We start from the raw sequence: 20,482 nt of genomic DNA, 5'->3' as shown, positions 1-20,482 counted from the left end.
TATATAGAACATTTATCGAAAAATTCAATATTTTCGTAGGGATTATAAAACATAGATCTTGAGAAAATTTCAGAAATATGATAATATTGTTTTAATGCATAGTTGCACCATTCACTAACATATGATAAAGGTCAAGGTTTGGAACTTTTGTTGTCTCCGTTTCCCTAAAAAATATCGATTTTATAGTGGTGTCCACCAATTTAGGGAGTATTATGAAGTTTTACAAAATTAATTGACAAAAAATTGAAACGATGCCCATGTACCATGAAAGAGAGTTTAATATACATTAATACAAATGTATAATGTATTTAGAAATTTTAAAACAACACTAAAGATCATAGGCTTCAGAATATAGAGCATTTACCGAAAATTCAATATTTTCGTATGGGTTAACACATAGATTTTGAGAAAAATTCAAAAATATGAAAAAATTGTTTTAATGCATAGTTGGATCCTTCGCAAACATATGATGAAGGCAAAGAGGTATGAAACTTTTGTTGTTTCCGTTTCTTTAGAGAATAGCAATTTTATAAGTGTTAGTCCACCAATTCAGGGAGTATTATGAACTTTTACTAAATTAATTGACAGAAAATTAAAACGATGTCCATGTACCATAAAAGTGAGTTTAATATACATTAATACAAATGTAGAATATGTTTAGAAATTTTAAAACAACACTAAAGATCATAGGCTTCAGAAATTTCAATATATTCGTAGGGGTTAACACATAGATTTTGAAAAAAAAAATCAAAAATATGAAAATACTGTTTTAATGCATAGTTGCATCCTTCGCTAACATATGATGAAGATCAAAAAGGTTTGGAACTTTTTTTGTCTCCGTTTCTCTAGAGAATAGCGATTTTGTAAGTGTTAGTCCACCAATTTAGGGAGTATTATGAAGTTTTACTAAATTATATGACAAAGAATTAAAACGTTGCTCATGTACCATAAAAGTAGTTTAATATACATTAATACAAATGTATAATGTGTTTAGAAATTTTAAAACAACACAAAAGATCATAGGCTTCAGGATATAGAGCATTTACTGAAAAATTCAATATATTCGTAGGGGTTAACACATAGATTTTGAAAAAAAAAATCAAAAATATGAAAATACTGTTTTAATGCATAGTTGCATCCTTCACTAACATATGATGAAGGTCAAAGAGGTTTGGAACTTTTGTTGTCTCCGTTTCTCAAGAAAATGGATATTTTATAGTGGTTTATCCACCAATTTAGGATGTATTATGAAGTTTTACTAAATTAATTGACAAAAAATTAAAACGATGCCTATGTACCATGAAAAAGAGTTTAATATACATTAATACAAATTTAAAATGCGTTTTGAAATTTTAAAACAATACTAAAGATCATAGGCTTCAAGTATATAGAACATTTACCGAAAAATTCTATATTTTCGTAGGGAACACATAGATTTTGAGAAAAATTCAAAAATATGAAAATACTGTTTTAATGCATAGTTTCATTCTTCACTAACATATGATTAAGGTCTAAGAGGTTTAGAACTTTTGTTGTCTCCGTTTCTCTAGAAAATAACAATTTTATAGTGGTTATTCCACCAATTTAGGGAGTATTATGAAGTTTTACTAAATTAATTGGCAAAAAAATTAAAACGATGTCTATGTACCATGAAAGAGAGTTTAATATACATTAATACAAAAGTAGAATGTGTTTAGAAATTTAAAAAAAAAACACTAAAGATCATAGGCTTCAGTATATAGAGCATTTACCAAAAAAAATCAATATTTTGTAGGGGTTAACACATAGATTTTGAGCAAAATTCAAAAATATGAAAATACTGTTTTAATGCATAGTTACATCCTTCGCTAACATATGATGAAGGCCAAAGAGGTTTGAAACTTTGGTTGTCTAGAGAATAGCGATTTTATAAGTGTTAGTCCTCAATTTAGGGAGTATTATGAAGTTTTACTAAATTAATTGACCGAAAATGAAAACGATGTCCATGTACCATGAAAGTGAGTTTAATATACATTAATATAAATGTAAAATGTGTTTAGAAATTTTAAAACAACAATAAAGATCATAGGCTTCAGTATCTAGAGCATTTACCGAAAAATTAAATATTTTCCTAGGGGTTAATACGTAGATTTTGAGAAAAAATCAAAAGTCTGAAAATTCTGTTTTAATGCATATTTGCATCCTTCACTAACATAGATGAAAGTCAAAGATGTTTGGAACTTTTGTTGTCTCTGTTTTTTTAGATAATAGCGATTTTATAGTGGAGTTAACCAATTTAGGGAGAATTATGAAGTTTTACTAAATTAATTGACAAAAAATTAAAAAGATGTCCATGTACCATGAAAAAGAGTTTAATATAAATCAGTACAAATATAGAATGTGTTTATAAATTTTAAAGTTGGAGCCAGTAAGGTCATGGATTCCATTAATCACATAATGCACGCAGTTCACAGGGGAAGAAAAGTTTTCAACTGCTGCAGCACTACTACATCCATCTATAGTAGTGGACATTGCTTCCACAGATTTCTCAGGGACAAGTCCCTCAACAATATCTCCGAAGGCATCAATCTTTATGCTCCATTCTTCTGGTTTGCAAGAAGAAGAAGAGGAGATGTGTCTACATAGAAACACTCCAGAAGAAGCACCTAATGGTTGACCAAAAGACATTTTCTTTCCATCTTCAAAGAACACTTGCCTGTGAAAACTACGAGCAAGAAGAAGGCTTGAATCTGTTAAGCATGGTCCAGTATAATCTTTGACATGATGAAGAACAAGAGGGCTTGTGGAGGAGGTCTTGCAGAACCATTTTGGTGAAATCTTTCTCCTTGAGAAGATTCGAAGAGCAGAAGCCATTTCTAGAGCTAAAAGAAGTCAAAAAGCAAAAACTTGGGATGGTGATTTTTACACGAACAGTAGAAGCAAAATTTTTCTCATCTACGCAAGATCTAGACAGGACAGAAAGAGAGAGAGAGATGTATATTGATTAAGGTAAGGATCTTAATATTAAAACCCTTAGTTTCCTCAAAAACGAGACAAAGAGAGACATCATTATAGCTTTCCTTTGGTTAAAGTAATGAGCTTTACCAGATATTTTTCAACTAACTAGAAAGGGCAAACACGCAAATGAAATGATGTTTCACAAACTTGTAACTCTACGAACTCTGCTTTCCGCCATGAGCAATTTAGTTAGAGCCTCTTACACGGGTTTTTAGGTGAAAATTTTTTTTTTTAATTTTTTTTCATAAAAAAAAAAAAATTAACCAATTGCGGTCCGTTACGTGTTAGTGGGCCCGCAAACAGTGCTAAAACCGAGTTAGAAGCGCCCCTTACAGAAAAGCATTAAGAGACGATTTTTATTAAAACTGTGGAACCCACCTCTCAAGAACCAACTTAAGAAGCAGGGTTAATGCTGCTCTTAGAGCCCACTAAACGAAGCTTGTATGCTTATAGCTGATACGGTGCGTTTTGAATAGCTCCGGTCAGGTAGAGAGAAAGGCGAAGTCTCTCTCTGATCTTTGAAATAATGTTGGTCTTGGAGCCCAAGTACTGCATGCATCCACAGTGATTTCAAATAATTGTGTAACCATTTACACGCGGTCCACTTAATTTGTTAACAATAGGCATGGGCACGGGATCAGATATCCGAGTTTTTGAAAGTATTTATGATTTGTTTCGTATGTTACAGATATCTAATTTTTAGATTTGCTTTGCTTCGGAAAAATACGGATATTCGGATAAACACGGATATTCGGAAAACGGATATCCGGAAAATAAATAGATATTTACAGATATTTACGGATACTTATGGATATCTTATCTGCTTTGATTAATACAAATAATCTTAAAAATTCGAAACAAATTTGTTTTGTAAAATATGTTTTTGCATGATATATAAGATAAAAATTAAAAGAAGTTGTGAGTCTACATATTTTGTAAATTTTTAAACTTAGGTAACAATTATAATAACAAAAAAACTTAAGAAAATGGTTATAACTGTTATAAAAAATTTCTCTTCCTTTTACGTAATACTCTTATATAAGTAATAGTGTGAATAGAATATGTCAATCATATGTTAGAATAATAATTATATAATTTTATACATTTAAAACTTTAAATATAATCAAAATATACATGTATTTATATATTGCCGGATCGGATCGGATATCAGCTTCCCAAAATTTTAATATTTGTGACTTGCTTCGATATTAATGGATATTGATTTTTAGTATTTGTTTTGCTTCGAAGGTTTATGGATATCCGAAATTTTCGAATCGAATCGAAACGAATAACAAACCGAATTGAATTTAGCGGATATAATGCTCAGCCCTAGTTAACGATACTTACTCTCTTTCGTTATACATTATGTTTTCTAAGAAAGAAGCACTAAGAGAATTCATTTTTTTTTCTTAAAGCACTTTAAGAAATATAGATTAAAAAAATGCAAACAATTATAAATAAAGATGTATAATTTAATTGGTTAAACAATTTTTAATAAAGTAAAAATTGACATTGAAATGTCAAAACATCACCTATTATTAAATAACAAAAAACATTGTAAAAACATCATATATTATAATAAAACGGATGTATTTTTTCTAGCTTTTAGTGCTCCATCTTTTTAGTAAACAAATATTGAAAAGCAAGAGTGTTGGCATAGACAAGAACCATGTATGGAAAACTAGATAGATTGATGTTTTAAAGTTATAGTCTTCACAAAGAGATAAGTTCATAAACTAAAAACAGGTGCCATAAGTTGTACATGAATACAAGAGTATTCAAGTAGCTTTTATTTGAAGACTAAAACGGCAGAGAGGCCGTGTGGGCGAGCAAAATAAGATTCATTTCTTGTCTTTCCTCACATCAATAAACTCCCTCATAACAGTTATCACGCTCGCCATGATCTTTTCCTGATCAGAGGCCGTTACTGGAACATATGGCACCCCGAGTGTCTTGCTCAACTTTGCTATTTGTTTGGATCTACACACTATTTGAATAAAAAGAAAAAAAAAAAAGAGTTTAGTGTTTTAGATTGATCAAGAAAAACAGTGTGAGAAAGAGAAGAAAAGAGGGACTTACTCAGGTGTAATGTGTATGGAGATAGCTTATATGTGATCAAGTAAAAGTACACTGCCTGCACAAAAAAAGAACATTAAACCGAGACGCGCCATGATTCAAGAAAATGGTAAAGATCAAAGCTCTGAGAGCATAGCATTATTTACCGGGAAATATAATTTAAATGCAGCTTGGAACACAAGGAAGAAAATGCAATACAAAGGGAGTTCCTTGATTCTGGATAAAATCTTTGTCAGGCTTGTGGTGAGGACCTATCGAAAAACGGACATGTCAAAGTTAGTTTGTGAAATCATATGGTCTGATTTTCACATTAAACCTCTCAGAGACCTTGGATGTGAACCAGAAAGTTAAGGCTGTCAGTAGAGGTAACATGTTGTCTTGAGTCGAAAGATCACCAACCCATATTCCACCGTTTTCAAACACTTTATCTAATACACACATGATATTAATCTGTTTTAAAAATAAGTACTGAGTTAGTAGACAAGAGTGAGAACATATACAAAAAAAAAATTCACTTTCGTTTTTTTACCGCTTGGATACAGGCCATGGGGATTAATAGATCAAGAAAGCATAGTGGCATATAAGACAAGCCACATTTTTCAAATCTGATGTACATAATTGAAAGTCAAAGATAGACATTCATTGTTTCATTGTTTGGGACATAAGACATAGTGTAAGGAAACTCACTTTACTGTCAGCTCTGCTTCCAATTTTTTGTTTTCAGCCAGATCTTTTGGATCACATGTCTGCATCACTCTCCTCACGTTTTGAATGCTCATACGCAAAATCTAATTTACAAAAGAATTGTGTAAAGGTTTCAAAAGCAAAGTCGAGTAAGCAAACAAGAAAAGAAAAAGAAACTAACTTTTAACTCCCAAACTTGTCTCTGAATCCGCATTTTGACTGGCCACATGAGTCCACTCGCCAGTAAAGCCGTAAGAACAACAGACGTCGACCTATATACATACAAAGAGTAGTGACCAAACCAAACCACTGTAACAAAATCATCAAAAACATAAAGAGACCAACCAAAATATAATAATCAAACTAGATACCAGTTGAAGCCGGTAAAGTCATGGATTGCCATAACCACACACTGCACGCAGTACACAGGGGGATATAAGTATTTCATTTCTAGACTCCAACCAATTAGATTATTGACCATTGCTTGCACAGCTTCCACAGATCCATCAGGGACAACATCTCCTAGAGCATCAATCTTTATGCTCGATTCTTCTGGTTTTCCAGAAGAAGAGGAGATGTGTCTACATAGCAAAACTCCAGAAGAAGCACCTAATGGTTGAGCAAAAGACATTTTCTTTCTGTCTTCAATAAACACTTGCCTGTGAAAACTACGAGCAAGAAGACTTGAATCCGAGAAAGTGGACTTAGTATTATAATCTTTGACATGATCATGAAGAACAAGAGGGGGGCTTGAGGAGGAGGTCTTGCAGAACCATTTTGGAGAAAGGTTTCTTTTGTAATGCCCGTCCCCCAAATCATACTCTTGTGACATAACTTTAACAACAAGAAACACCTGTATACACTGAAAAAGAAAGAGGGAAAATGGTGAATAACACACAGTCATTCAGTGAGGATAGTCATTTCTGCCCACATGACTCCTAACATTATTAACCAACTTGCATGCGAAAATACTATCCTAGAACATTCATCACCCAACATATTAAGCAATTAACAAACATAACACATCATTTATTTCAATACACATTCATTAATCTCATAACCATTTCCAATATTAATAATAACATGACAACTTAGGCTGGCTGTCACCTCGAAAGGTCGTACGCCACCTAGGGCTCGTCAGCCGGTTTACAGGCTTTGACGAGATCGCCATGTCTTCGTCCTCAGTCCGACTTTACACATTTAATATTTACTTAACAACTTCATCACTTATCACTTTAACATTTATCAACTAACAGATCGTCATCAACATTATCATCACAAATAATCATCAAACAATCAAACATACCAAATTCCTAGACCTAGCATTTAAGAATACAACTTGACTAATAATAATAAAAGTCCACAGATCGCACCCTCACCTTTGCCTTAAGGTTGAAAGTGGGTTCTGAAACTAGCGGGTTGACACTCTGTTCTAGTGATCTAAAACTGCATTTGCGTTCGAAGCGAATTAAGGTTTCTGATTTTCACAGAACAAGATGATTCTTGTCCAGGAAGAAACGAAAATAAGTATTTTTTTCTTACCTCTAAACAAGATAACGTCAACAGATATAGATTCCTTGCAGCTAGATCTTTTCAGAGACACCTTACTCACGTTCTAACTCTCTCTGGTTCACCGGGAAACCTTCTCACAAAACCCCTATGTGAAATTGGAAAAACAGGTTTCGGACTTGGAATTTCTGGATTCAGAAAACAGTGATTTTTCTCCAAATTGAAGATCGAATAACTTCCATAGTTTACCTCGTAATGAAGCGTTCTTAGTGGATATAGAAATCTGGTAACGTCAGCTTTCTAAAAATATCACGAAAGTCACCTAACTCCTTTTGTATCAACCAGAAATCTCTTTCCAATATGGCTCTGTGAAACAGAAAAACCAGATCTGAACCGATTTCAGAAACGTAATGGTTTTTTCCCAACTTGTAGATTGAGTAACTAACTGAGATTTACCTCATAATTGAGATTCGAAAGTTGTTGTGTCTTCCTTGCAACGAGATCTATTAATCCAACTTTAGTTCTTTGCCTAACACTTTCGTATCTGGTCGCAAACGTCTCTCCAGAATCCCAACTTGGCACTGATATCTCAGAGTAACTGCATGCTGCGTTGTCGGTTATTTTGGCAGAGCTTCGCCGTAAAAATTGTCTTTCCCTCTGCCCTCAATATATATGTATAAGAGTTTAGGGTTCAGATCATTCAAAATTACTAAAATACCTTTTTTAGGGTTTTGGCTTAAAACGCGGGCTTTACGTTTAAGGTTTTAAAATTTGCTGGGGTTGGACTGTGACAAATATTTCTTCTCCTTGAGAAGCTACGAAGTGCAGCAGAAGCCATTTCTTTTGAGCAAATGCTAGACAGAACAGAGCAATATTTGGAACGGCCGGCGGCGGCGCGGTGGTGATTCTTGGAACAGCAAAAGCAAAATGTCCCTCAGCTACTATTGGCTACTAAGTGGTGTAGCCTGGATTACGTATAGCGCAAGAAACCTATTGATTCTGAGAATTCCTAGGTGACGTGCCTTCTTGAGATCGTTGAGAGACGAAGCTCTATCCGAGAACAAGGTTTAGAGTTTATAAAAGCTCTGAAATTATATTAATGCAAAGAAGTTGTCCCCTTACAATGTCAAGGCATCAACTTATATATAAAACGAAAACACCAAAGCCAATGAGATAAAGGATTTATAACATATCCTTTATCGAATAAGAAAAGGAAATTATCCTAAAAGAATAAGTAAACTTGCAAGACAAGAAATAAGGAAAAGCCAAAGCTAAATCGTAATGGGATGTATGCTACATCAGGTCTCCCGGGGTAAGAAAAGATTCGTCCGCGAATCGTCAGGCTCGTCATGGGACACAAAAGGGACCAAATGTTTGACGTTAAACACATCTGAACATCGGACATGTGAAGGTAAAGAAACGCGGTATGCATTTGCGTTGATCTTTTCCAAAATATCCAAAGGACCAATTTTTCGTGCCTTAAGTTTGTTGTATTCGTGAGGAGGGAAACGTTCCTTAGTTAACACTGCCCACACCTTGTCGCCCACATTGAATTGGACATCCCGTCGATGACAATCTGCTGCTTCTTTGTATTTAGCGGATGAAACCTGCAAGTTATCATGAACACGCTGGTGTATGTGAGAGACATTAGCCACGAAATCCATAGCTTCCCCATGATCACGAGTTGCATCAGGTAAGACTCCCAAGTCGATGGGTCCGCGAGGAATGATCCCATAGACCACTCGAAAAGGACTGAAAGAGGTGCTACGGTTAACCGCATGATTATGGGCAAACTCGACTTGGCATAAAACGAGATCCCATGAACGAATGTTATCTCCAACTAAACAGCGCAACATATCGCCCAAGGTTCGGTTAGTAACTTCGGTTTGGCCATCAGATTGGGGATGATAAGCTGAGCTCATATCCAAACTTGTTCGTAAAAGCCTCCATAGCATGCGCCAAAAGTGACTTAAGAAACGCGAATCTCGATCAGAGACAATTGACAAAGGCAACCCATGCAGTCGATAAACATCACGAAAGAAAAGCTGAGCGACCGTGACCGCATCTGTCGTCTTTTTACAAGGAATGAAGTGAGCCATTTTTGAAAACCTGTCAACCACAACGAAGATTGAATCATTGCCACGTTGTGTTCGCGGAAGGCCGAGAATAAAATCCATGCTGATATCTGTCCAAGGTTGCGTCGGAACAGGTAAAGGCATGTAAAGACCTCCGTTTGAAGCATGGCCTTTTGATGACTGGCAGACCACGCAACGCTCCACAAAACGGGCGACGTCACGTCGCAGCGTTGGCCAATAATAGGAGTCGAGGACAAGCTGAATAGTTCGATCTCGACCCACGTGTCCTTCGTTATGGAGTTCCTGTATGATTTGCAAACGCCAACTTCCTTGAGGAACACACAGTTTATCTCCGCGAAAGAGGTAACCATCTTGGCATACAAAATCCGCATGCACCCTGGTCTCTATGTCTGACCATATACGACCAAAGTAGGGATCATTTGCATAAAGATCTGTAAACGCGGCAAAACCTGGAACAATTGCATGAAAAGTGGCGAGCATTGTCTGTCTCCTGCTTAAAGCATCGGCAACTTTGTTCGTCTTTCCGGATTGGTGACGAATCACGAATGTAAATTGTTGTAGATAAGCGATCCATGATGCATGTCGGGAAGATATCTTGGACTGGCTATCTAAGTGCTTCAAAGCATCATGGTCAGTGAAAAGTATAAACTCTTGGTGAAAGAGGTAGTGTCGCCAATGACGGATCGCTTGAACAATAGAATAAAACTCAACGTCATAAGTAGAATAACGAGCACGCGATCCTGCAATTTTTTCACTATAAAAAGCTATAGGACGTCCCTGTTGGCTAAGAACAGCGCCAATACCGGTTTTGCAAGCGTCACAATGGAGTTCAAAGACAGTAGAAAAATCGGGTAGGGCTAAGATTGGAGCCGAAACCAAGTGATTTTTAATGGCAATGAAGGCCTCTTCGGCTACCGTGGTCCAAGAGAAGCTCGACCCTTTCATGCAGTCCGTCAAAGGTGCGGTGAGAGCACTGAAATTTCGGACGAAGCGTCGATAAAAGGAAGCCAGTCCGTGAAAACTACGAACGTCAGTTATTGTTCGCGGTATCGGCCATGATTTAATGGCTTCGATCTTGCTCTGGTCTACTTTTAAACCATCAGATGAAACGATGTACCCCAAGAAGAGGACTTGGGATGTTCCGAAGACGCATTTTTTTTGAGCTGCAAAGAGTTGTTGTTGTCGTAAAACCGAGAGTACGTCATGTAGGTGTTGTAGGTGAGTATCCAAATCGGGACTGTAGATCAAGATATCATCAAAATAGACGACAACACACTTGCTAATGAAAGGTCGAAGAGCCTGATTCATAACCCTCATAAAAGTACTTGGAGCATTGGAAAGACCGAATGGCATGACTAGCCATTCAAACAACCCTTCACGCGTTTTAAAAGCCGTTTTCCACTCATCACCAGGTCGAATTCGGATCTGATGATAGCCACTCTTGAGGTCCAATTTAGAGAATATTGCAACTTTGCCGATTTGATCAAGAAGGTCATCCAAACGTGGTATCGGAAAGCGGTAGCGCACTGTAATTTTGTTTATAGCTCTGCTGTCGACACACATACGCCATGTCCCATCTTTCTTGGGGATCAATAAAGCTGGTACTGCTGCTGGACTAAGACTTTCACGAATGTGACCTTTTGCCACAAGTTCTTCTACTTGGCGTCGGAGCTCGTCGTGTTCCTGAGGACTCATCCTGTAGTGAGGTCTGTTAGGAAGAGCGGCATTAGGAAGAAGATCTATGTGGTGCTGAATATCTCGTAAAGGAGGGAGCTCCGTTGGAAGCTCTTCTGGGAATATATCAGAAAAAGAATCTAGAAGAGCTGTGAATGCTGGTGGTAGAGTATTCGGGTGAGGTGTAGCTTCTGTATTGGCCACCAGGGCCCATACGACTTCAGTATCTCGTAAGTGAGCTTCGAATTCTGCTTTAGGTACGGTAAGCAGCGTCGTCTCTGTTTTAATTTGATGTGTGCTCGTTGTAGCCGTTGAATCAGTAGGTGCTTGTTGTTCTGGAGATGGCAGCAACGTTATAGTGCGGCCCTTAAACTCAAAACTGTATGTGTTCTCTTTTCCTCGATGCGTGACGTCCTTATCGAACTGCCAGGGTCGTCCTAGGAGGAGGTGGCATGCGTCCATGGGCACAACGTCACAACAGACTGTATCGAGGTAGGATCCTATGGAGAATGATAGCACGAGTTGTCGTGAGACTGTAATATCGATACCTTTGCTAAGCCATGCTAACTTGTACGGAACAGGGTGAGCAGTGGTTTTTAATTCCAGCTTCTTAACTGCCATTGCGGAGATGACATTGGTGCAACTTCCTGAATCAATAATGAGTTTGCAGATTTTCCCATTGATCGTACAAGTTGAACGAAACAAATTTGTACGCAGCCAGGATTCCTCTGGTGCGCGAGGTAATAAACAGTTGCGGCGAAGAACAAGTGCATGAGCTCCCGTGTCTCCTGCGATAAACTCTGTTTCTTCCTCTGTTTGTGATTTTGTCTCATCAGTATCGTACTTTGGTTCTTCATCAAAATTGACGTCTTGATTTAAGAGACCTCGTCGATGTTTGTTTGGACACGCTGTTTGGATATGGCCGGTTTCACCACACGTGAAACAACGGATAGCACCGGTACGAGCAGGACGAGTTTGAGCAATTGAGTCCGTGTTCGTTGCAGTAACTGGTCGAGTTGTTGTTTGGTGAGTTTGGGCTGTATCTGAAGTAGATGACGTGCTAGTATTTGGAGTAGTTGTTCGAGTGCGATTACTACCGGTGTTCCATGATGATCGGTATTGAATCTCCATTGCTAACGCGCGTTGATAAGCTTCAGAGACGGTGAGAGGGTTGAATTGTTGTAACGCGGTCTGAATCTGAAAGCGTAGACCTCCGATGAAACGCGAGACAAGCTGATCCTCTGTTTCGGCGAGTGTTGTACGAGCCACCATGTGAAAGAAATCTGTTGCATATTCTTCGACGGTTCTTGTTCCTTGGCGAAGAGATTGTAGTTTGTTGTATAGAGTTCTTTCGTAGTTGTAGGGCAGAAAGGCGCGGCGCATATGTTTCTTAAGACGTTCCCATGTGTCAATGCGTGGTTTACCTGCTCGGCGTCGGGATTCTTTAATCTGTTGCCACCAGGCCATAGCACGGCTTTTAAAACGGTAGGCGATCAATGGAACACATTGATCTTCGGGAATTCTTTTGAATTCCAGAATTTCTTCGATTGAACTTAACCAATCCAAGAATTCTTCTGTGCTGAGGTTGCCTGAGAACTCTGGTATTTCCACTCGAAACCCGGAATCCCATCGTCGTTCTTCAGCGTGAGTTTCTCGTCGATTGAGTTGATGATCAGCTGGAGGGGCGATGCGAACTTGGTTACGACGTACCTGATTGTTATTGTCGGCAAAAAGGTTTTCAGCCATGTCGTTATCAGAATTGTCTTCTGCTGCACGACGGTTAGCAGGGTTAACTGGAGGTTGTTGCTGTCGTTGCATGACGGTTGTTAGGGCGGTCTCAATAACATTAATAAGGGTTTCGTGTAAACCCGTGGTGAATGTTTCTAGGGTATTGCGAATTTCTTCTTGAAATTCTTCTTGTGTTTGTTTGCGAGGTGGCATGGTTGATGATGATGGTGAGATATGAGGTTGTGCGGAAGTAAATAAAAGATCGTCTGGTTTGATTAAGAAATCAAAAACCGAGAGTCTCTGATACCAACTGGTGTAGCCTGGATTACGTATAGCGCAAGAAACCTATTGATTCTGAGAATTCCTAGGTGACGTGCCTTCTTGAGATCGTTGAGAGACGAAGCTCTATCCGAGAACAAGGTTTAGAGTTTATAAAAGCTCTGAAATTATATTAATGCAAAGAAGTTGTCCCCTTACAATGTCAAGGCATCAACTTATATATAAAACGAAAACACCAAAGCCAATGAGATAAAGGATTTATAACATATCCTTTATCGAATAAGAAAAGGAAATTATCCTAAAAGAATAAGTAAACTTGCAAGACAAGAAATAAGGAAAAGCCAAAGCTAAATCGTAATGGGATGTATGCTACATCACTAAGCAAAAGTAAAAAAGTAACACGCCTACGAGACAAAGGAGAAAAGTAAGATTTTTTTCAACTAACTAGAAGGACAAGCACGCAAATGAAATGATCTTTCAACAAGTTTGTAACACTTGCGAAAACTCTGCTTTCCCGCCGTGTTTGTAAAGTAGTTACACTATTTTTTATGCATGACCCTAACTTGGGTCTTTAAAGCCCAATACTTTACTAGGTTTTGAAGGCCCACTATAATCGAAGCTCTGTTGCTTTAGCCCCGGGACGGATCCGGATATCCGGGAAATTTAGGATATCCGGATCCGGATCCGCATCCGTCGGATCCGTGGATTTAATATCCAGATTCGTGGTTTCTGGATATCCGGGTTTCGGATATCCGTCTCGATATTTTATTATCCGCGGATATTCGGATCCGGATCCGTCAAAATAATTAAAAATAATTTTTTTAACAAAAAATACTAATTTTTTAATATAATACATAAATTAAATATTTATAAATATATTTATATATGTATAATATTGTAAAAACTAAAATATAATATTATAAGATTAATTCATGTATAAATATTAATATCAAATATAAATATTAATAAAATTTAAAAATTTAATGTATTTTAAAAATACGGATCCGGATCCGGATATCCGGACCTAAAAATTAAGATATCCGGATCCGGATTCGGTTTGCACGGATCCAAGATTTTACTATCCGGATTCGGATCCGGGCACCCCGGATATCCTATTTTCGGAGCGGATCCGGAGCGGATCTCGGATCGAATCCGGATCTCGGATAATAAGTCTCAGGCCTATGTTGCTTATCGCTGAAACGGTGCGTTTTGGATAGCTCCTACTGTCAGCTCAAGTGTGGTGATTTCAAAAACCTCTGTGTGTTGTGTCTCTCAGATTTTGTAAGAGTTTTCATTTTCTTATGTTGTTGTTTCTCGAGAAAATAAATGCTGCGAGAACTCTAAAATGGAAGTGTTAACGCTTGCTTACATGTAGAAACTAAAGCATGAATTTGGATTCCTTTGTAATGAGATTAAAATTGGTTTTTGATCTTGTGATCTTGTTAAGTGACAAGTATTTTTTTTTTCCAAAAGCAGGATCGTCGTGTTTATGACTTGCTTGATGAAACTCAATCGGCTTCACCAAGTTCTGATGCAATGATTCGTAAAGTTTTTTGACTTTTAACACGCTTTGTATACATGCTAGTAGTCGTTATCTTCAGACCTAATTTATTGAACACAAGTCTTGCGTATAAACACTCTATCTCTTTTCATAGTCTTGAAAAGTGAGATAAAGAGTTTTGATGTGACTTGTGTAAATAAATATATTGCAGCAATAAGACGTCCTGATGTGAGTAAGCTCTTGAATCTCCCTGATGTTAGTCATCTCTTCCTCTACAGGGCAGCCATCACCACCTTCGCCTATGCCATTTTCCTTTCCGCAGTCAAAAGACCAAAGTGTTGGTCATGAAGAACCTCGTATGTCCTCCTCAGAGTCATCTTCTAGTGTTCCAGATAGAACAATCTCACGGAGTTCAGTTCTGAATCAGAGAATCAGAACTCTAGAGAGACAACTCAAGGACCGAAAGAAGAAGTGACCGATTCTTTTTCTTTTATGTTGAAGTCAAATCAGCACTAAGATATAGGTTCAGAATATGAGAACAAGTTGTACATGAATACATAGTATTCAAGTAGCTTTTATTTTGAAGATTAAGGCAGAGAGGCTGTGTGAGAGCAAAATAAAATTCACTTCTTGTCGTCCTTCTTCAACACGTCAATATACTCCTTTATAACAGTTATCACGCTAAGGTACAAGTTTTTCCCTGCTCCTTTTCTTGTTATTTGTGTGTGCATGTGACCCTTTGTAAATTTGTCATTGTTCAAGGCCACGAATACAAATGCCTTCTCCTTTCATATATCACTCCGTGAACTATAATCTTGATGATGAAGTATGGATCTCTCTGAAGTATTCATCCTATATACATTTTTTATACTCTCAGAGATCATCTTCTTTATTTACGTACACCTAACGAGATCCTCTCCTCTTCTTCATCACTCCAACAGCCTGCAGCTAGAGATGTAAGGATGCTCCAAACTAGCGTACTTCGTCCAATACGCCTGATACTTGCTTATCCCCAGCTCCGTCCACGGCTTCGAATGTCCATTAAAATGTATAACCGCTGACCTCTCAATCTTCTTCACATCGATCTCTCTGTTATACCCCAATCCAAGCAAGTGCCATTTCTTCTGAAGCGGTACCGTCAGATTATAAAACGTCATCAGCCCCGGCGGCAACGTCCCAAGCTTCCACAGCGTCCTGTTCTCATTCTACAAAAAACCAAACATAACATTTCAAACTTAATATGCATACATACACTTGGAGATGAATGATAAGAAGAAAGAACTAACCAGGTTCTGCCAAAAGTGGTAAGTTTCTGTGATGTTATGCTTCCTCCACTCCCCAAGATCAAACACGTTCATCCCATAAGCCCACCCGCAATACTCCGGATCAAACCTCTCCGACACGTGGCGATCACTGAAGTTTAAGTAACTCTTCAAGCGATGGAAACTTGCGCCGCACGTCTCCACCGCGCCGTTGACTTTCCCTTTGAGATTAACCGACCAAAGGGGAGTTAAATCCTTCTGAACAACCACGTCATCGTCGAGAAAGAGAACCTTCTCCAGCTTTGGGAAGATCTTGGGGATGTAGAATCTCAGGTGGTTTAACATGGATAGGTACTTAGGGTAACGGTACTTGAGACTCTCGGCTCCTGACTCAGCAGACTCTGACCTCTCCGTCTTGAAGTAAAACTCCTTCATGGCCTCTGACTCGAGCTGTTTAAGTACTGGTGAGTAAGACGAGTTGAGCCAAGAGAAATCTTCGAACCGTTGGACTTGGACCGTTGCTTCTTTAGGAGGGTTTAGGAGGAACCACATGCTCATGGCTCCGAAGTTGAGTTTATCAGTCACGATGTGGAACACGTGGAGGGAAGGATCGTCTGCGTTGGTGACTGTGGAGTTGACAACAACCGATGCAGCCAAAACATTATCAGAGAAGAGAGCGTAGTGATAGAGATCTGGATTCTCCAAGTTCTCCATTCGTGGGAAGTGTCTCATTGGTGCAGGGAGGAGAGAGTACTCTAGATTTAAGGTCATGGTCAAGCAGTGGATAGCGTGTGGGATTGATTTGGAAGCTAGCTGGTTCAAGAAAGTAGTATGAGTTTGTGTGGAGACGAGTTCTTCTTCAGCTGTTTGTAGCATTGCTCTCAGCTTGTTTGTCACCAGGTTGCAATCATATAGCTGCTCCCTTTCTCTAGCTAAAAGCTGTCCCATGTCTCTGATGGTATCAAGAACTCTGCTACAATAAACAAAAAAAGATTACTATCTTAAGAACAGTATTAGTATTACAGCTCTCATGAGTCAATGTTGGATTAAACTTGAAGTAACTTGAGTAGCAAGTTATCACTTTCCTACCGAGTTATGTAATAGGAAAGTCCATGATGATTAGGACTTATATTTATCTATATATGGAGATGTCAAAGTGTGACATAGCATATGAGTTTTGAGTGAATTTTCTAAAGCAATAAGAGTTTGATTAAGAGTTTGACATTATATTACCTTTGTTGTTGATTAATATTAATTGATTCCTCTTGTTCTTCCTCCATCAATGCTAGCTTTGCTTCTAGCTCTTTGTGCAAGGCGAGGTTGTTAGTCATTTTAGCAAGGCTACTGTAAACTCGCACCATGATGATTTGGTCTTGCATGAGATGCAACAGATCTTCAAAGCTCTTGCTCTTGTGATACTCGTTTCTCCAGATGCTGTAGTTTCCTGGTGCTACGGAGTCGATGGACTTGGAACGTTGGATGGCTGCCTTCTCAAGGGCTTGGAGATTATCTTTGTTCATTAGATCTCTTGCACGTTTCTCTCTTCTCTCCTGTCTCATCCTCTTCCAACAACACAAGGGATCAGATTAAAGCAACCGTGTCACGCAAGCTTGAAGGGTGTAAAAAGAAAGTTACCCTTTGATACAACTTCTCTGGTGTATCGTTCAACACTTGACCTCCTTCTCTTGTCCATGTCCCATGACCGAAGTTATTAACCATTTGATCCTGGTGAGAGATACCACAAGCATCGTCAGTAACTTCGTACTGGTTAAAAACATAGAAAAGTTATGATATACGTTCATATATATCCACCTCAGAACTCTCAACTTCGTCCTCTACTCTCCATGACAAAGAAGGATCTTTCTTCCTGATTGCATCTATGCTCAAAGGATTCGAATCGGATGTTGTAGCAGTACCATTGAGAGCATCAAGCATCTGTGTCATACACTTGTATTAAGTATCTTTTAGCAACACAAAAAAACGGACCTACAAAAGACAAAGAGACACTTGCCTCTTTTGAGAAAAGAGAGGGAAACGATTCAAGAGCCGCCTTTTCTCTCCAGCCAAGATCCTGAAACCAAGCATCCAACACATGATGATCTCATTCCAAATCTTTCATAACCAATTAAGTACAAATGTGATGATATAACTGTACCTTGTCGATGAAGTTACTCTCTTTATTATCTGAAACGTTTAATAGAGTATATGAGGAAAGCAAACACTCGTGCCATTAACGTCAGATAATATAAAGAAATATACAAGAAACGATCAAGAGAGAACGAACCAAAGGGTGATTGGATGTGAGGAGCGTAGAAGCCGAAGATGGAAGAGGAAACGAGAACGTAGACAAACGCCATGATGAATGCAACTGGGAGCGAACATAGAAAGAAGTCTCTGAACCTGTTCCTTCCCTCGACTCTCCTCGCCATCCCTAAACCTTCAAACCCTGAACGATGATTCTTAGAGACGATCGATCAACAAACTGAATCGTTCTTTATCTCTCTCTCCAAGAAGCTTTCTCTTTGTTCTCTCAACGAGCTATTTCAAAATCGGTTATTTATATGCGCGGGGACCTGAAACGTCACCGTTTTGATTTATCAGATTATTGCTTTGACGGTTGAGCCTTACTGTTTTCTTTATTTACATATGAACCCCGATTCTTGTTAATTAAACGTCGTCGTTTCAGCCCAACACCTTAACAGCGTCGTTTCAATCGATTGGCTAGAAACGACATCGTTTAATCTATGCCAGGCTGGCGACCCTTGCGCCGTCGATTAAATTAATTAAGTAAAAGTAAATGAATCACGCGTAGGTTGAGATGGGCCCAGTAAAGACGCGATATTTATATTATGCCCAGACACGTTGTTAGCGCTGCTTTTATTGGGCCCATTTAATAAACACGTACACGTGATAACTAACTTATTACACACAAACAAAAAAACAAACCTGTCTTTATTTATATAAAGTTAAATTAAATCTGAGTTCCGCGAAAGACTCAAATCCTTTCCTCGTTTATCTCCGCCTGGATCTCGAAGACCAAACGATGTCCGCCGCCGACGGAATATTCCGCTGCATCTTCGAAGGCTGCATCTCCGGCCTCGACTCCGCCATCGAGCGGCGTCCTTACCACAAAAACTGCGACTGCGCGCTTCACGACGGCGCCAAGAAGAGTCAGAACCAGCGGCGGAAGCCTTGCCGGCGCCACGGGAGCTCGGAGAGCATCTCGTTCCCGATCCGAAGGTCGTGGAGCGAAGGCAACATCATGGCTATGAACTTCCCGGCGGCTTCTTCGTCGTCTTCTTCGAATCTACAGTCGCTTTCTTCGTCTTCTTCTCTCGCGACGCTGGCCGATTTGCCGGCGGAGACGGCTGCGGTGGTGGATCAGAGGAGACCTCGTCAGCTGGGGTGGACGATCGACGAAGGTGATGATTGATAGATCATTTTCCACGTTTAAGGTTGTTTGTTGTTAACTGCTAATCTCCCGGATTTAATTTAAGTCTCGTCATAATTATGTTTTCTAATTTTTTGCTGGTTCCAAAAAAAACAAAATCAAAACTTTGAAGAGATTTGTGGAGTCTTTTTATTTTATTTTTGCGATATTGGAGTTAAATATCATCATTAATTTGTGTAACTTTTTTTTGTTCAATTCGTGGAGTCATTGTCATTAGACAACAGGGGATTTCGAATATCTGTGGTTTCTACGTTCATAGGGTGCCATGTGTTTGGGGAGTCAAATGTTATTGTTAATGGCTTAGTGTGGATCTCGTAAGCAATGTATGAAAAGGAAATCAAACGTATAAATTTTTAAGCATATTAACGTAAGGGCGCACCATGTGTTGACACAGTGGATTTGAAAGTATTCACATGTGTTTTGGCTTGGATCCAAAAATATGTGGAAACAAAGATCATAAATGTCAAAAAGAACAATAGTCCATGCCCTTCTCTTTTTGACCAATCCTTTTAGATCCAGCGTTTGATCTTAAGAGACTTTTTACAAGGTGTGGTGGAATGAACATGAATTCGACAATTGAAGAAAAACAATAAGCTTTAGTGTTTCCTGATAGTTAACATCAGATTAAAGAAAGAATGAGGCTTCAAAAGAAATAATCCTAATAGATATAGGTATGGAAGAGTAGGCTAATTATGCAGAAAGCATAGACCATCAATTTATATAGTAAACACTCGCACATGTATACACACAAATTAACCCGTAGCATTCATTGTAACGTTAAAATAGAATCCAGCAACTAAAGCCTGAATGAACCAAACACTAGTCGCCAATCAACCCATGCTCCTTGTTCTAAAAGGTGGCCGAGTTGCCGAGTAATCGTCCGCAAAATCGTGAAGCTTTGGGTCACCGTGGCGAGTTTGGCCAGTTCGGATGCATTCCACGCTAACCCGCGTTTTGACCGCCCAGAACGTGGTATAAGGTTACACGGCCGCATAATTTTTTTTTTTTGAAACTACAGCCGCATAATTTTGTTTCCGGAAAGCTCAAAAATCTCTGAAAATGTTTCTATTTGTAGATCTGATGTAATTATAGTGCACAAATTAAGAAATCAAGTGAAAACAAAAAAAAGAATAAAGAAAAAACCATGGATGGCCAAACGTTTAATCGCAGAACCAAATAAAGAAGGAAGAAGATGAAGACATACGTATCTTTTTATATTTATTAA

General features: G+C 38.4%; 4 protein-coding genes across 4 annotated transcripts in view; 1 reads left to right on the top strand and 3 right to left on the bottom strand.

Annotated features, from left to right (window-relative positions):
* LOC106337795 overlaps positions 1–3,008 on the bottom strand; it is a 35,646-nt gene extending 32,638 nt beyond the window's left edge. Inside the window, exon 1 of the mRNA XM_013776914.1 lies at positions 2,370–3,008. Within this exon, the coding sequence (XP_013632368.1) occupies positions 2,370–2,853 (484 nt within the window). The 5' untranslated portion in view covers positions 2,854–3,008. The remainder of the gene's footprint in view (positions 1–2,369) is intronic.
* Positions 3,009–4,838: 1,830 nt separating this feature from the next.
* LOC106337794 (mitochondrial inner membrane protein OXA1-like) lies at positions 4,839–6,928 on the bottom strand. Its single transcript, XM_013776913.1, has 9 exons — positions 6,908–6,928; positions 6,129–6,619; positions 5,939–6,029; positions 5,761–5,861; positions 5,603–5,678; positions 5,401–5,523; positions 5,220–5,324; positions 5,077–5,131; positions 4,839–4,984 (listed from the first exon to the last, which is right to left on the bottom strand). Exons 1-9 carry the CDS (start codon positions 6,926–6,928, stop codon positions 4,839–4,841), a joined length of 1,209 nt encoding a protein of 402 aa, XP_013632367.1.
* Positions 6,929–14,763: 7,835 nt separating this feature from the next.
* On the bottom strand, positions 14,764–17,741 carry LOC106340642 (putative galacturonosyltransferase 2). The gene is made up of 5 exons (XM_013779486.1): positions 17,619–17,741; positions 17,442–17,531; positions 17,040–17,368; positions 15,831–16,776; positions 14,764–15,749 (listed from the first exon to the last, which is right to left on the bottom strand). The coding sequence occupies exons 1-5, from the start codon at positions 17,739–17,741 to the stop codon at positions 15,474–15,476; spliced, it is 1,764 nt and encodes a 587-aa protein (XP_013634940.1). The 3' UTR covers positions 14,764–15,473.
* Positions 17,742–18,761: 1,020 nt separating this feature from the next.
* LOC106337477 lies at positions 18,762–19,617 on the top strand. Its single transcript, XM_013776590.1, has one exon. It carries the CDS (start codon positions 18,850–18,852, stop codon positions 19,237–19,239), a length of 390 nt encoding a protein of 129 aa, XP_013632044.1. The 5' UTR covers positions 18,762–18,849; the 3' UTR covers positions 19,240–19,617.
* The last annotated feature ends 865 nt before the right edge of the window (positions 19,618–20,482 follow it).

This window comes from Brassica oleracea, chromosome C4, assembly GCF_000695525.1.
Source record: "Brassica oleracea var. oleracea cultivar TO1000 chromosome C4, BOL, whole genome shotgun sequence".
Lineage (NCBI taxonomy): Eukaryota > Viridiplantae > Streptophyta > Magnoliopsida > Brassicales > Brassicaceae > Brassica > Brassica oleracea.
Note: the sequence above shows the minus strand (reverse complement) of the source record. Positions and strands in the feature narration are given on the sequence as shown.

Excerpts from the sequence above, each read along its gene's own strand:
- LOC106337794 (XM_013776913.1), bottom strand. The coding sequence starts at position 6,928 with ATGGCGATCTCGTCAAAGCCT. Across the intron at positions 5,862-5,938 it reads GACAAGTTTGGGAGTTAAAA|ATTTTGCGTATGAGCATTCA; the intron begins GTTAGTTTCTTT and ends TTTGTAAATTAG. Across the intron at positions 5,524-5,602 it reads CCATGGCCTGTATCCAAGCG|ATTAATATCATGTGTGTATT; the intron begins GTAAAAAAACGA and ends TTTTTAAAACAG.
- LOC106340642 (XM_013779486.1), bottom strand. The coding sequence starts at position 17,741 with ATGCTTGATGCTCTCAATGGTACTGCTACAACATCCGATTCGAATCCT. Across the intron at positions 17,532-17,618 it reads ACGAAGTTGAGAGTTCTGAG|GATCAAATGGTTAATAACTT; the intron begins GTGGATATATAT and ends ATCTCTCACCAG. Across the intron at positions 16,777-17,039 it reads AATATTAATCAACAACAAAG|AGTTCTTGATACCATCAGAG; the intron begins GTAATATAATGT and ends TTATTGTAGCAG.
- LOC106337477 (XM_013776590.1), top strand. The coding sequence starts at position 18,850 with ATGTCCGCCGCCGACGGAATATTCCGCTGCATCTTCGAAGGCTGCATC.